General features: G+C 39.6%; 1 protein-coding gene across 2 annotated transcripts in view; it reads left to right on the top strand.

Annotated features, from left to right (window-relative positions):
* SYNJ1 (synaptojanin 1) overlaps positions 1-13,475 on the top strand; it is a 50,182-nt gene that overhangs the window by 28,398 nt on the left and 8,309 nt on the right. Inside the window, exons 15-26 of one of the 2 annotated variants that reach the window (XM_066340750.1) lie at positions 676-816; positions 1,157-1,349; positions 2,599-2,757; positions 4,574-4,730; positions 5,070-5,187; positions 5,295-5,510; positions 6,141-6,219; positions 7,232-7,394; positions 8,027-8,233; positions 8,888-9,016; positions 9,600-9,638; positions 12,687-12,734. In XM_066340750.1, coding sequence (XP_066196847.1) covers positions 676-816; positions 1,157-1,349; positions 2,599-2,757; positions 4,574-4,730; positions 5,070-5,187; positions 5,295-5,510; positions 6,141-6,219; positions 7,232-7,394; positions 8,027-8,233; positions 8,888-9,016; positions 9,600-9,638; positions 12,687-12,734 — 1,649 coding nt within the window. The remainder of the gene's footprint in view (positions 1-675; positions 817-1,156; positions 1,350-2,598; positions 2,758-4,573; positions 4,731-5,069; positions 5,188-5,294; positions 5,511-6,140; positions 6,220-7,231; positions 7,395-8,026; positions 8,234-8,887; positions 9,017-9,599; positions 9,639-12,686; positions 12,735-13,475) is intronic. The other variant, XM_066340749.1, reaches the window with a different exon arrangement.

The raw sequence follows: 13,475 nt of genomic DNA, 5'->3' as shown, positions 1-13,475 counted from the left end.
GATACCGGTGATGAATGTGTGTGCAGTCCTAGGACCACATTCCCTTTGTCCATTGTTTTCTCTGCCTGTTTTACATGTTTCCTAGTGTTAGGGAAGGTTTAACTCATTGGGAAGAGCACCTAAAGCCTATAATGCTGTAGCCTTTGTGCAGATTTTTGGGTACCAAGTGTCAGCTTGTCATCCCCTAACTTCACCCTATGTGTACCTAATGCTGTTTCCAGGCCTGATATTTTTCATTCCTATCTGGTGCTGACTCTGAAAACCATAGTCTGTTAGGTCTCTTAAGGATGTTTCTTCTTGATAGGAGACTATGGACACCTCTTTTCCAATATTGACTGAGCTAGGAAGTAACTCTAAAACAATTCTTAGGTTTCGCTCCTCTAGTCTAAGCTTGTAAAGACAGCAAAGATAGCCATGGCTCCTGAAGTTGTCTGTGTTGTTGGGAAAAGTTGAGGTAGCATTTGTAGAGGCTGAATTTGAAACAATGATGTCATGACAGTCTAGATCCTGTGTCTCTGCTGGGAGGCATTTGAGCACCATTCCCAGCTTGGCTTTGATTTACTGCCTCAAGGTTTACTTGAGGTTCTTAGACGTAGCTTAGTCAGCTCAATCACCATCTAGAAACCTGTTCAGTTTGGTTTATTTCCAACCTGGTGTTTTTAATCTCACTGCCAGCACCACGAATCAGAAGCTCTGGGCTGCTGAGCTGCAGAAGACCATCTCCAGAGATTACAAGTATGTGCTGCTGGCTTCAGAGCAGCTGGTGGGCGTCTGCCTCTTCGTGTTCATCAGGCCCCAGCATGCTCCCTTTATCAGGTCAGTGAGTACAGCTGGATCCAGCGTGGGTCACCTTCAGCTTGCCTTGTGTTGGAAGATAACACCCAAACATCCTCAGAGCCATGTGGGGCTCTGAAAGAGCTGTTCTACCTCTGGAGCAGTTGTTTAAATTTTTTTATCTTAGTTTTTAAATGCCTCACTGGTTGCCCAAAGAGCTTGAAAAGCTGACATTTTATCTTGTTATTGCTCAGTGGCTGTTGGAACTTTTTAAAACTAGCCCTGTGGCTGGGAGAACAATGTGTCCCTCCCTGCCGGTGTCACACTCAGAGCCATCTGTGCCAGGTTCCTGGAAGGTTTAATAGTTATTTCACTATTTCAGGGATGTTGCTGTGGATACTGTCAAGACTGGCATGGGAGGAGCCACTGGGAACAAAGGTGCAGTGGCCATTCGGATGCTGTTCCACACCTCCAGCCTTTGCTTTGTGTGCAGTCATTTTGCTGCAGGGCAATCCCAAGTCAAGGAGAGAAATGAAGACTTTGTAGAAATATCTCGCAAGCTTGGCTTTCCGATGGTAAGCACAGCATTGAAATTCCATAAAAAATGAAAAGTTAAACCCTTGGAGCTCCAGCATCCAAGTGTCATCCCAAAGCTCCATTTGCATTTTCCCTCCTCCCCAGTTTCATGTGGAAGTCAGATTTCCTTGAGTTAGAGATCTCAAAGGGAATTGAGTTCCCACAATGTTTATTAAAATAGAAAACTGCAGACAGAATAGACCTTGCCAGTGGAATGACAGAGAGGGTGAAACATGAGTTCACCTGCATTCAGAATCAAGAACTTAGCTTAGGAAAGAGACCTTAAAGATCCCTGACATGCAGGCAGACTTTTGTAGGCACAGGAGACCCATCACCAATGAGAAAAGAATCACTGGGAAACATCACTGTTTTTAGTACACAGGGATGATTCTATGCCATGTTCTCATAAACACCATGTTCTCATTGTCAAACACCAAGTTGAAAATGTTATCAGTGCAACAAAATGCTTCCTTGAGACTTAAAGCTGTTTTAAATTTTGTCATTAAACTGTAACTTGTTAATTTCTGTGACACTGTGCAGGAGTCTTATGTCTTATTTTACTGGGGAGTTTTATTTTCTAAATTTGTCCCCACTGTCATATTTCAGTTTTCCTAGCAAGTGCTGTATCTAGCAGTTTCCTAAATGCTGCTGTTTCAATCTGCCAGTGTATCTGCTTGATTTTACTTATGGGCAGTGGAAAAACCAAAACAAAGGGGAAGTAAAAGTTCTCACTCTAAACCCTGGGCCTTGTTTAAAGTAATAAAGTCCTCTATAACTGGTATAACTATTGTCTCTCTCTAGTGATGAAAATCAGATGTAACTGAAAAGTCTTCAATTCAGTCTGAGTGATAAAGCTCTGGATGTGCAGTTTGTCAAGAGACTGTGCCACAGAGTTCCAAGTGTTTTGTTCTCCTCTGACACAGGCAGCAGCCATTGCCTGTGAGCAGACTTCTGAAACAGGCGTAGGAAGATGAAGAATTTTTGATTCCAATTCAGTTGATTCATGTTTCTTTAGAAATGGAAACTCCATAGGAAATGATACTTCTCTCGTGTTCCATACATAAACACCACACTGTTGATCATGTTGTCCTTACCTAATATGGACACTAAATACCAGGATGTGTTTCAATTGCTTCATCATCCAGAAATTATACATATTTCACTACTAAAAACTTAATTTCTGAACCTAGAAGTAGTAGATTTGTCACTCAGTTGTTTTTGACTCCAGTGTGTGCTGCTGTTTTACAGGGAAGGATGCTCTTTTCCCATGACTATATTTTTTGGTGTGGGGACTTCAATTATCGAATAGATTTGCCCAATGAGGAGGTGAAGGACCTAATACGACAACAAAACTGGGATCCCCTCATAGCAGGAGACCAGCTTATCAACCAAAAAAACTCTGGACAGGTGTGTTCAAACATCAACATACTTGAGAATATTTCAGATTTTTTACTGGTTTTAGCAATTCTGTGATGCTCCTGTAAATCTGTATGCTCAGCATGGGGTTTTCTAATTCTAATCTTTTTCTTCTTGTCGGATGTAACTATGTAAAAAGAATATTTGCAATGTTCGGTGGTGTTACTCTTAAGTTAAATTGTAATAGGCCTAATGCCGTTATGTTGGGAAAAGGAGTAGTCCAAATGGTAGCTTTTTTATTTGCAAAGAAAACATGGAATAACAAAGTCTGAAGAAAGCTACATTTTTTTAGATTTGTAGGGTTTCTTGTTCTCTCCTTGCAGCTCTGTGTGGGAAGGCTGGATATGGTAAAAAGAGAGACAGTCCTCTATTGTTGGTTCTGTCTGCTCGCCAGCACTTGAATCACAAGCCGTGCTTTTGCTGATTTAGAGTTCCCTTCCATTTGTGCTGGTATCTTGTGCACCAGAACAGAAGGCAAAACACTGGATATTTTTACTCTCTTTATTTTTTTTTAACAGCTGTTTCCTGGAGAAAGCAAGATGTACGTTCACATGGGCAGGCAGCATTGATTGTCTGTTAAGTGGATCAAAACATGATATTTAGAGGTTTTGGAGACACCTCCAGCAGTTATAAAGCTGGAGAAGCCTATGGAAACTGCCAAAATATGAAAAGGACTCCTGGCTGGGGAGCAGGAGTAGCATTGCACTGTTGGGGTGATGTTCCATGATTCAGAAGCTGCTGGCTGGGTACCAGAGCAGTGTCCCTGGGGGAGTTCTATGGGTGTGGCAGGTTCACTTCTGTACCTGCTGTTCAGCAAAGGTGTTTACATAGAAACTTGCTCCATAAAAGAAGATTAGAAAATAATTACTGAAGGCAAACAAATCAATTGTCTCAGAAGTTGTGGAACTTCTAGCATTCTGACATTGATCTTCTGACATTGACTTTTAAATTGACTGGATTTCAAATTGTATTTCCAACAAGAAAAGCAGGTCAGTCTATCACTTGATGCAGATTTGACTGTAAGGTCCAAGTTAAATTTCTGTTTTACAGCTCTCTGAAGTGAAGGAAATATGCCCATAGAAGGTTGAACTCAAGAACAGAGCTGACTTAGCTAAAGGGTTTTATCTTGTGTCCAGTTTAAACACTTAATGAGTGAGAAGCTCATTTGGAGTACCTTGAATGTATTAAGGACTCTATTTTCTCCTTTTTTTAAATTTATTTTTCTTCCCATTTATTTGAGGGGGCATCTTGTGTCAGCTTTTCCCTGGAAATGTTCAAGACCAGGCTGAATGGCACCCTGAGCAACCTCATCTAGTAAACAGCATCCTTGCCCATTGCAAGGGGTTGGAACCAGATGGTCTTTAAGGTCCCTTCCAATCCAAACCAGTCTGTGAATTTGTGAGAACATTTGGCGTGATCAGATAGATTAAATGTGAGCCTTAATTCCCAACTTTTGCTGATACAGGAACAACTAAACACCAGATTAAAATGCTGTGGTACAGCATCAGTGTTCTGGGTGACCTTTTGTTGGTAATGACATTGAAGCAACTGTAGGGTTGTTTGTAAGCATGGGCTTAAAAGATATGACTGCTGGCATACTTCTTTTCATTGATGATTGTCTGGGTCACTATTTAGTCATAGAGTCAAATGTTTTCAGCAGACAAAATGTGGAGAGGAATCCATTTTAACAAATAACAGGGTTTTTAATTTTATTTTGAGATGTTTATGCAGGTTGTCAGTGTTAGAATAGAGAATTCTGATTAGTTTCACACGGTTTCCCATCTGTTTCTGTCTTCTGTTTTCACAGATTTTTAGGGGATTTCTGGAAGGGAAAATCAATTTTGCCCCTACTTACAAATATGATCTGTTCTCTGATGACTATGACACCAGTGAAAAGTGTCGCACCCCAGCATGGACAGATCGGATCCTTTGGAGGAGGAGGAAATGGCCGTTTGACCGATCAGGTATGAGGGTTTCCCTTCAATTGCTTAAAATATTCTTTAAGTGACTTAGAGGATCCATTTAGTGACGTTCCCAATGCCTGTGATGCTGAGCTCCTCTTCCTGACTTGGTAGGAGACACAACACTTGTAACAGACCCTCAGTAAACACAGAGAGGCTGGAGAGAGGGCTGTGAATCAGATCCCAGTTACTGACATTTAAGGAGTAGAAGAGGAACTTCGAGGGGGGGAATTTCTGTAAGACACTCAATTTGGATTTACATTCTGTTTTTTTTCTTTTTATGAATAGCACATCCTTGCATTCACTGTATTTTTCCTCTTTTGTTTTCATTGCTGATTGTAGCTGAAGACCTGGATCTCCTGAATGCAAGTTTTCACAGTGACAGTAATGTCCCTTATACATGGAATCCTGGTACTTTGTTGCACTATGGAAGAGCAGAGCTGAAAACGTCTGATCATAGGTTCCAGTTTAATTTTATACTTTACTTCCTAAGATTCAGTATTCATGCTGTGTATTTTGTTGCTCAGATACTCTGTTGACAGGATTTACTTGTCTGTTTTTTCCAAGGCCTGTGGTGGCGCTGATTGACATTGACATATTTGAAATTGAAGCAGAAGAGAGACAAAAAGTGTATAAGGAGGTGATTGCAACACAAGGACCACCTGATGGTACTGTGATGGTCTCCATCAGAAGTTCTTCAGCAGAAGAAAACTATTTTGATGATAACTTGATTGATGATCTTCTTCAAAAATTTGCAAGCTATGGCGAAGTTATACTTATCAGGTAAAAAAGACTTCTTACTTTTAATCTCTGCTTGTAGGATCACAGAATTGTTAGGGTTGAAAGGGATCATCCAGTCCCACCTGCTGCCATGGGGACACCTTCTGCTCTCCCAGGTTGCTCTGTCCTGGCCTAGGACCCTTCACAGGGATCCAGGGGCAGCCACAGCTTCTCTGGGCAACCTGTGCCAGGGCCTCAGCATCCTCACAGGAAAGAATTTCTCCCCAGTATCCCATCTTACCTTCTGGCAATGGGAAGCCATTCCTGCCTTGTCCTATCAGGACTTGAATCTGCTGGAGCAAGCCCAAAATTCATCTTCACTGTTCCCACCAATTTCCTGAATAAAATTATTTCCTTAGCTAGCTTTTCAGTTATGATTTGTTCCATTTGTAACATTGGAATTTCAACTTTTATGTCTTTCGAATGCATTTTACGTACCTGTATGTGTCTCAGTTTTCAGATTTTTCCAGATACTCTTACTTTTGAGAATTTTACACAAATTTTGTATTGTAGAATTAAGTTGGTAGTTTTAAATGAACTGAAAATGAGGATGTTGCATTTTCACTAGGCTGGCAATTGTACTGTTAAGTGTTGTGGAATTTTGCTGGTTATTATTTCCAATTAACTTTGCAGGTTTGTAGAAGACAAGATGTGGGTAACATTTTTGGAAGGAAGCTCTGCTCTGAATGTTATGAATTTGAATGGCATTGAGGTAATGTAAAAATGACAGAACCTTAATGTATCAAGAGAAAATACCCAGTTTTTTTAAGTCTTCTTGAGGGGATTGGATTTTTTGTTTGTCTTTGATTCTTAGAAGTTTTTTCTGTTCCATACTAGACTGTTGCATCCTCTTTTTTTTTTTCTTTTGATAGACACATACCAGTATGCTGAGTTTCAAAAGCCTTATGAAAGAAGTATCAAACAATTTATTTTTAGAAAAAGTATTGTTAGAGAATTGAAGATCTACTCAGAGACATGTTCATCAAATGAGGGGTTTAGGGGGTTTTATGGTTTAAAAAGCAGAGTTTAGTTTCTTAAATGAACCAGTTTAAAATCTTTGTAGCCTGCAGTTATTAAACATTTAGTACTTCAGTACTGCGAACTCTGAAAAAAGTCAAAATTTCAGCTTGCATTGACTTCCATGGGGTCAGTATTTAATCTTTGTGAAAATTTAACTTCTGACATTTAAATTTTTACTAGTCTGTGGCTGTTAAGACTTAGAATGTGTGATGTTTACAGATGGATCCTTGGATCTGCTGAGATGTCACTGGCAGTTCATAGTCAGTCAGGACAGGAAAGGGGCTCTGGGTAGAATGTCAGTTTGCAGAATGAAGACCTGCTCTGTCCCAGCTTCTAAAAATTATTTTATTCATGTAGTTTATAAGCACGTCTGCTTTTCTTTATAAATAATAGTGTTTCTGTCAGAGTAAAGAAACTAGAAGCTTCCTGATTAACTGAAAAGGAGAATCACAGGAGATGAGGTCCTAGTTTTTCTACCAAAAAAATTTTAAATGGTTGTAATGAACAGTGTAAATTACATAAATGTAGTTACTTATCAAAATTAAGTGAAGATCAGAATTATTTTTCTTCAGGCACAGAAATTCTGATACCTTATTTGTGATATTTTCAGGGATTTTTTTTTTCTTTTTAAATCTAGACTGCTGAGCTTTAATATTCCCACTCTTAACAATTTCTGGTTTGTGCATCTTTTTTTGGCAATTCAGCTGCAAGGAAGGATTATAAATATCAACTTGAAAAATCCCGATTGGATCAGAAGTTTGGAAGACGAAATGAATCTAGAGAAGATTAATATTGGGCTGCCTTCATCAACAAGCTCCACTTTGCTTTGTGAAGATGCTGAGGTTACTGCAGACTATGATATGGAAGGTTTGTTGAGATAAAGCATTCCTTATTTTGAAATGCTTACAGTCCTAAATAGTGTGGTTTATTTAGTGCACATACAAATATGTAACAAGTATTTTTACTTAACAAGTTTATGCCCGTCTAAAACAGATTAGAAATCACATTATTTCCAACAGTATCTCCACAATCTGCTTCACTCTCATCTACATTTATATATATTCTGAACTGACAGTTTACTCTTCAAAAGTGCATCCATGTTGAGCCTTTTTTTAAACACCATTCCACCTTTTGCAAGCAGAAGTTATTACAGATAATAGATACCTTGAAATCCCCTGCCCAGCCTTCTGGAGAACAAGTGAAGCTTGCGGTATTGCAAACAAAGGGAATAACCTGTAAAGCTAATTGTTTCTTAGATTAAGCAACTTCACAGTTGCCACACTGTTATAATTGCCTCTAATAAATATCTATGATATATATAATGCATTGCATTTCAGCTGGTTTGAATACATATGTATTTTTCATGTGTCATTTTGGGGTGCAAGAATCATACTTTGGTTGCTGAGCTAATTCCTGGAACTTTGGGGCTTTCCATGCATAAAATCTCATGCCCAGAATCAGTTTTTATGTGCTGTTCTTCTCTGGGGTTTGTTCTTTAGGAGACATCGATGACTACAGTGCTGAAGTAGAAGAAATCCTTCCTCAGCACCTACAGCCAACATCAAGTTCGGGGCTCGGAACCTCCCCGAGCTCTTCCCCACGCTCCAGCCCCTGCCAGTCCCCAACACTGTCAGATGGACCCACGCTCCCAGTGAGACCCAGCCGAGCCCCAGGGAAAGCTCCTGGACCACCTGTGTCCACACATGGTGTGTATTGCATGGCTCCACTGCCTCAAGAGCTGGCACACCCAGTTCTGTTGCAGCGTGTCTGTAGAATTCTGGTTCACCCTGGTCATACTCTTGGAGTGTAGCCCCTGGCAATCCCTACTCCTGTCAGCACCAAGATATATATTGTAATTGGCATTTGTAAATTAGGAACACAATATGAAAACTTCTGTTTAATCACAGCCTTTTCTTAAGTGAGGAAGTGAACATGTGAACACAACGATGGTGTTTGGAATAGCCTCTAATTGAGTTTATTTTAACTGCTCAAATGCCTTGAGAATTCTCTTCATAGCACTTTTTTCCAGAGGACTTAATTCACAGGTGAGGGTCAAAATCAAAATTTGGAATGCTGCAATTGCTAAGATTGTTCAGGATTTCATGGAAAACATAAATTTATTAAAACACAAATTTTTTGAGGCAGAAATGAGGCAAAAGTTCTGGTTCAGGAAATCTGCTTCTTTTCATCATTGATTCTTTCCTATTGTTTTCCTTCTCTCAAAAACTTCTGGATCGTTTTTTCCGAGGCTGGGGACTGACTGCTCACTCTGTGAGAAAAAGTTGCTATTAGAAAAGCTTTGCTGGGTTTCGAATGTCCAAGATAATAATTTTTGTGTTGTTTCCTGTCATATCCTTCAGCTGACTTCCAGACTGGTGCCCAGCAGAAGGAGCCTCCCCAGAGCCTGGAGCCAAAGCGTCCTCCACCCCCTCGGCCTGTGGCTCCTCCTGCACGTCCTGCTCCTCCACAGCGGCCACCTCCACCCTCAGGTAACGTGGGGATATTTCCAGGTGCTCAGGAATACTTGTTTTCCAGTCTCTGAGATGAACTTCAAAGTGCAAAACCAAACTGCATATTACACTTGGGGCTCCCTGGTTTTTAACTGAAATGTTTAATTGGTACATTTAAAAGGAGTAACAGCATGGGAAATAACAGCATTTTTGTCATTTAAATATGATTAGTGAATAAGTTTATAAAAAATTATTTTCACAGTTTTTAAAAATGTGAAATTTTACAGCAATGTTTACTCAACATTTTCCTTTTTTATAGCATCTGTTTTGAAATAGAATAGAAATAAACTTGTGCATTCATTGATTCATTGCTATTCATTTAATTTTGGCATCAGTATATATGCATTTTATCATGTCCAAGTTTTTAATGTAGACTTTGTTTGGATCATCTGACAATGTGAACAATTGAGCACTAAGAGAAACTGGATGTTGAGAAGCATTTGGGCAACATAGTTAATAACAAACTGACCCTTGTGATTTTTAACTTTCTCATTCTTTCTCTTCCCTCCTACTATACTGATATTTTTCATTATTGCTGCATTCATTTCTTAAATACTGTCAGGCGGTAGGAGTCCTGCACCTGCTAGAAAAGAATTTGGAGGTAATGATTTTAATTGTTTTTGAATATGACTGTATAGCAAAACTGCCGTGGGGATCTGTTGTGACAATACTTAACATGATGATTTCCAAAGGTATAAAAATGGGCAATTCTCAGAGTTCTAGAACCAGATAATTCAAGGATGTCACTGTCATTTCTTTATTCCCCCTCTGAACTACATTTGACTTTTTGGTGAAATAGTATTTCTCCAGAAGTTGGTATTTTAAAGTCAGAGATGAAGGTTGTTCCAGATTTTTATTATTTTGTCCTGGGTGACTACGTCCAGCTAACTTTTCTGGGCCGTGCTTCTTCAAAGTAGTCTTTGTCCTTCTCTGTGACACATTTTTCTGTCCTGCTTGGACTTAAATCAGCTCATCAATATATGAGAGAGAGTGAGAATTGGTAGCGGCACTTCCGGGCACTGCCCCTCAGTTGGTAGGAAAGAGGGGTTTTTAACAAAATGCTTCAAAAGTTTTGAGTAATCTCAGAAAATATATAAACTATTTTACATAGTCTGTAACTATCAGCTAATTTTGGTGTCAGGCAAAAATGTACTTGGCTCCTAGATACTGGTGAGGCAAGGAAGTTTTTATGCCTAATATGTAATATTTCAGATGAGTTAAAATGCAGAAATATGCCCTTTAGGAAGCGGTTGATAGACCACATTCAACATAGGTGAGACTTAATTCATTGTTCTTCAGTCCTGTGTAGTTTTCTGTGCACTGACAGAGTCTTGTTTGCCTAGTTCGTCTCAAGTGTGCAAAGCCTAGTCAGTTGTCTTCTTTTGTCCTCTTTCCCAACATAGCTTTCCATAGAGTTGTAACTTGCATTAAACTTGCTTTTTATGCAGTCATTTGAGACTGTAGTATATTTTTTCATATATTATCCCACTTTTTTTCTTCACTTTTTTTCTGCTCTCCATTTTCCACTCATGGTGTACATGTATAAGCATAAAGACTTCTCTTTTCATGAGTGTCTGAGCTCAGCTCCATGCAAGCTAGCACAGGACTGGAACCAAAATAAATGTCCTTATGGGTTACTTTAGTGGGGAAAGGGCAGCTGTTTCTCTTCCCTAGGAGGAGGGCTCCTAAAGATGTGTGGAAATATCCCTGTATAGTGTCTAAGTGAATCAGACTTTGGATTTAGACTTCCATAGCACATGCAAAGGGACATTGATCATGTCTTTAAAATGTTGTGTCTTTTAAATGCTACCTTTTTTTCTCATGCGTTTTGATCTTTTTTCCCCCAAGTACTTCAGTCCCTTCAATGCCCATGGCATTTTTTCTAATGGCTCAGTATGCTTTGAAGATGAGAGGAGGATTTGGGCATCTAAGTGTTTTTGTTTGGTCATACTTTATATCAGAAGTAACTCAGAATTCAGGTGAAAAGGCTCTGCACTGATTGCAGGGCTTTACAAAATGTAGACCTGTATGCTAATACACGAAAAATTCACTGAGGATTCTATAAGCTCCCGTTGTTTATAATTAAAAATTAAAACATTGCACTCTGTTTACCCAGTATTTTTTTAATACATTACAGATTAAATTTTCAGAGAACATTAAAAACCATAAAGGCTGCTAATTGTCAATTGAAGTTAATAAATAACATTTGTGGGTTTTTTTTTACTTTAATACTAGTAGTCAGAGTTTTCCTGATTGCTGCAGCCAAGGCTTTTATCATTAGTTTTAAACTCTTTTTCATTGTCCGTAAGATTAAAATATTCCTATGCTGCCCTTTGTGAAAGCATTATCACAGCATGACAATTTTAGTTTCTCACTATTGAAGAGTATTATGAGTAAGTGAAAGAAATCTCAGGTTGTTTACCCTCTGTGCTGTTTCTCTCCCATGTGGTGAATATGTTTTAACTTGACACATCCTCATGGCCAGAGATCTTGCACGTTCTGTCTGGTCCAATGATGTTGCAGTGTGTGCCTGTGTTGCCCTTCTGCTGAAAGGAGCTGGCTTTATTTGTTATCAGGCAGTGCCCTACTCCTGTGCAGCTTCACTGCTGCTCCTCTCACAGAGTCATTCACAGTCAGAAACTTGTGATGGCAATTGGCAGAGCCTGGATCTCAGCCAGAACTGATAACACATGCTAGGATTTAGCATCTTTGGAACAAATGTTCAGCCAAAGCAGAGATCTGACATCTCTGGAGATAGGCCCATTTCAGCCTTGTGTGCAGCCTTCACTCTGCCCACTCTGTGACAGAACTCACAGATCACAGAGATCTGTGAGATCTGCTCCTGGGCAGAATGAACATGTGGGCACATGGTGAGAAAACAGGAGGCTGTGTCATAGCTAAAGGATGCCTTCAGTATTTCCATCATGTCTATGTCCTGCCATATTTTTGCCATACAGTTTTAGGAACCCAGTATATGGTTGATGATATTGCAGAAATAAAATAATTCAGCGTGGTTATGCATGATGGAACATCATCTTTCTCTGAATCTGAACTGTTGAACCAATTGGTATAGCTGTCCCAAGTGCACAGTGCTGCGTGGAGGCAACTTAATAATGCAGTTCTTCAGAATACAACACATGATAGAAGTGGGAAGCATTGCTTTCATCGAATTTCTTATTCAGGTGTACCGTAGCAGAAACAGAATATTCAGTGTTCTGAATGACAGAGATCAGGCTTACTTAATGTTGCAGGGTGTAAGTGCTCATTTCATTTGTTCATTTACTCCCCAATGTTTGAGTACAGGTCTGTGCTCTGCTGCCTGAGAGGTTCAAGACATCATGTCAGATCACACTGGATAGCCAAAAGTTTGTGGAGAGTGAACATATTGAAGGAATGAAATTCTCTTTCAACTGTAATGTAAAATTAAACTAACAGATGTTATTAAACATGATTGTACTTGATTTGTAATTCACACCAGCCTGGTTCCTCATGCTGCTACAAACAGTTATTTCCTACAGTGACTGTAATCTTACCTGGACCAGAGTTAAATTGTGTAAAGCTGTCTTGGGGCGGTGTTCTTTCTGGTTTTTCTTTCTCAATCTTCTGCTTTTCTTATGCAATATACAGCTTCTCTTCTTTCTCTGAAAAGGTCTTGGAGCTCCTCCCAGTCCTGGGGTAGCTAGGAGAGAAGTAGAAGGTAACATAACAATTTTTGTGTTCTAGAAATGGATTTCTGATTTAACACTTGAGTAGCATTATTGCCGTTGTGATACTAAAGGTGGTTTCATGAAGGTATTTATTATGTAGGATCTTTCTTTTATTTAGCAGAGCTTTCACCCAGCCAGGTTGCTTCCTGGTTTTCAGTAGTGGTGGGAATTGTTGCAGAAGGCATTTGGGAAAAGCTAATGAAAACTTAGAGTGCCCTAATCAAGAATGCTTTGAAGGCTGACCCTCAGAGGAAGCTGTAGCTGTCTCATCGTTAGAGTGACCATTATGCCTGTAACTAAGTCAGGAGTCTAGGGAGCCTGACTTTTTACAAAGAACTACATGCATTCATATATTCTGGGGAGATAAACTTCCATTGAAACAATTTGGTCAACAATTTAATATTTTGCCTCTTTCTGAAGAGCACAGTGTAGGTATTTTGATTCAGATAGCCAGCTGTGTGTAGCACATAGTTATGAGGAGCATTTCTCTTGCACCGTTCTGGTTGGAGTACATGGGACTACTGCTGGATGGGTCCTGCTTTAGCCATGCCAGCAGAGTCATGGGCTTGGGTTTCTTCCTTGTCCCTCTGCAATGTGTCTTTCACAGCAAATAGCAATACAGGTCCTAATAGAGTCACTGGTGGGGTTTCCTCCCGTATTTGCAATTAATTTTGGCTGCATTGCTGGTTCATTTTTATAAATCAGCAAAATCACTCTATGCACAGAATATC

The sequence above is a fragment of the Sylvia atricapilla genome, chromosome 2, assembly GCF_009819655.1.
Source record: "Sylvia atricapilla isolate bSylAtr1 chromosome 2, bSylAtr1.pri, whole genome shotgun sequence".
In the NCBI taxonomy this organism is placed as follows: Eukaryota; Metazoa; Chordata; class Aves; order Passeriformes; family Sylviidae; genus Sylvia; species Sylvia atricapilla.
This window is presented reverse-complemented; position numbering and strand designations above follow the sequence as displayed.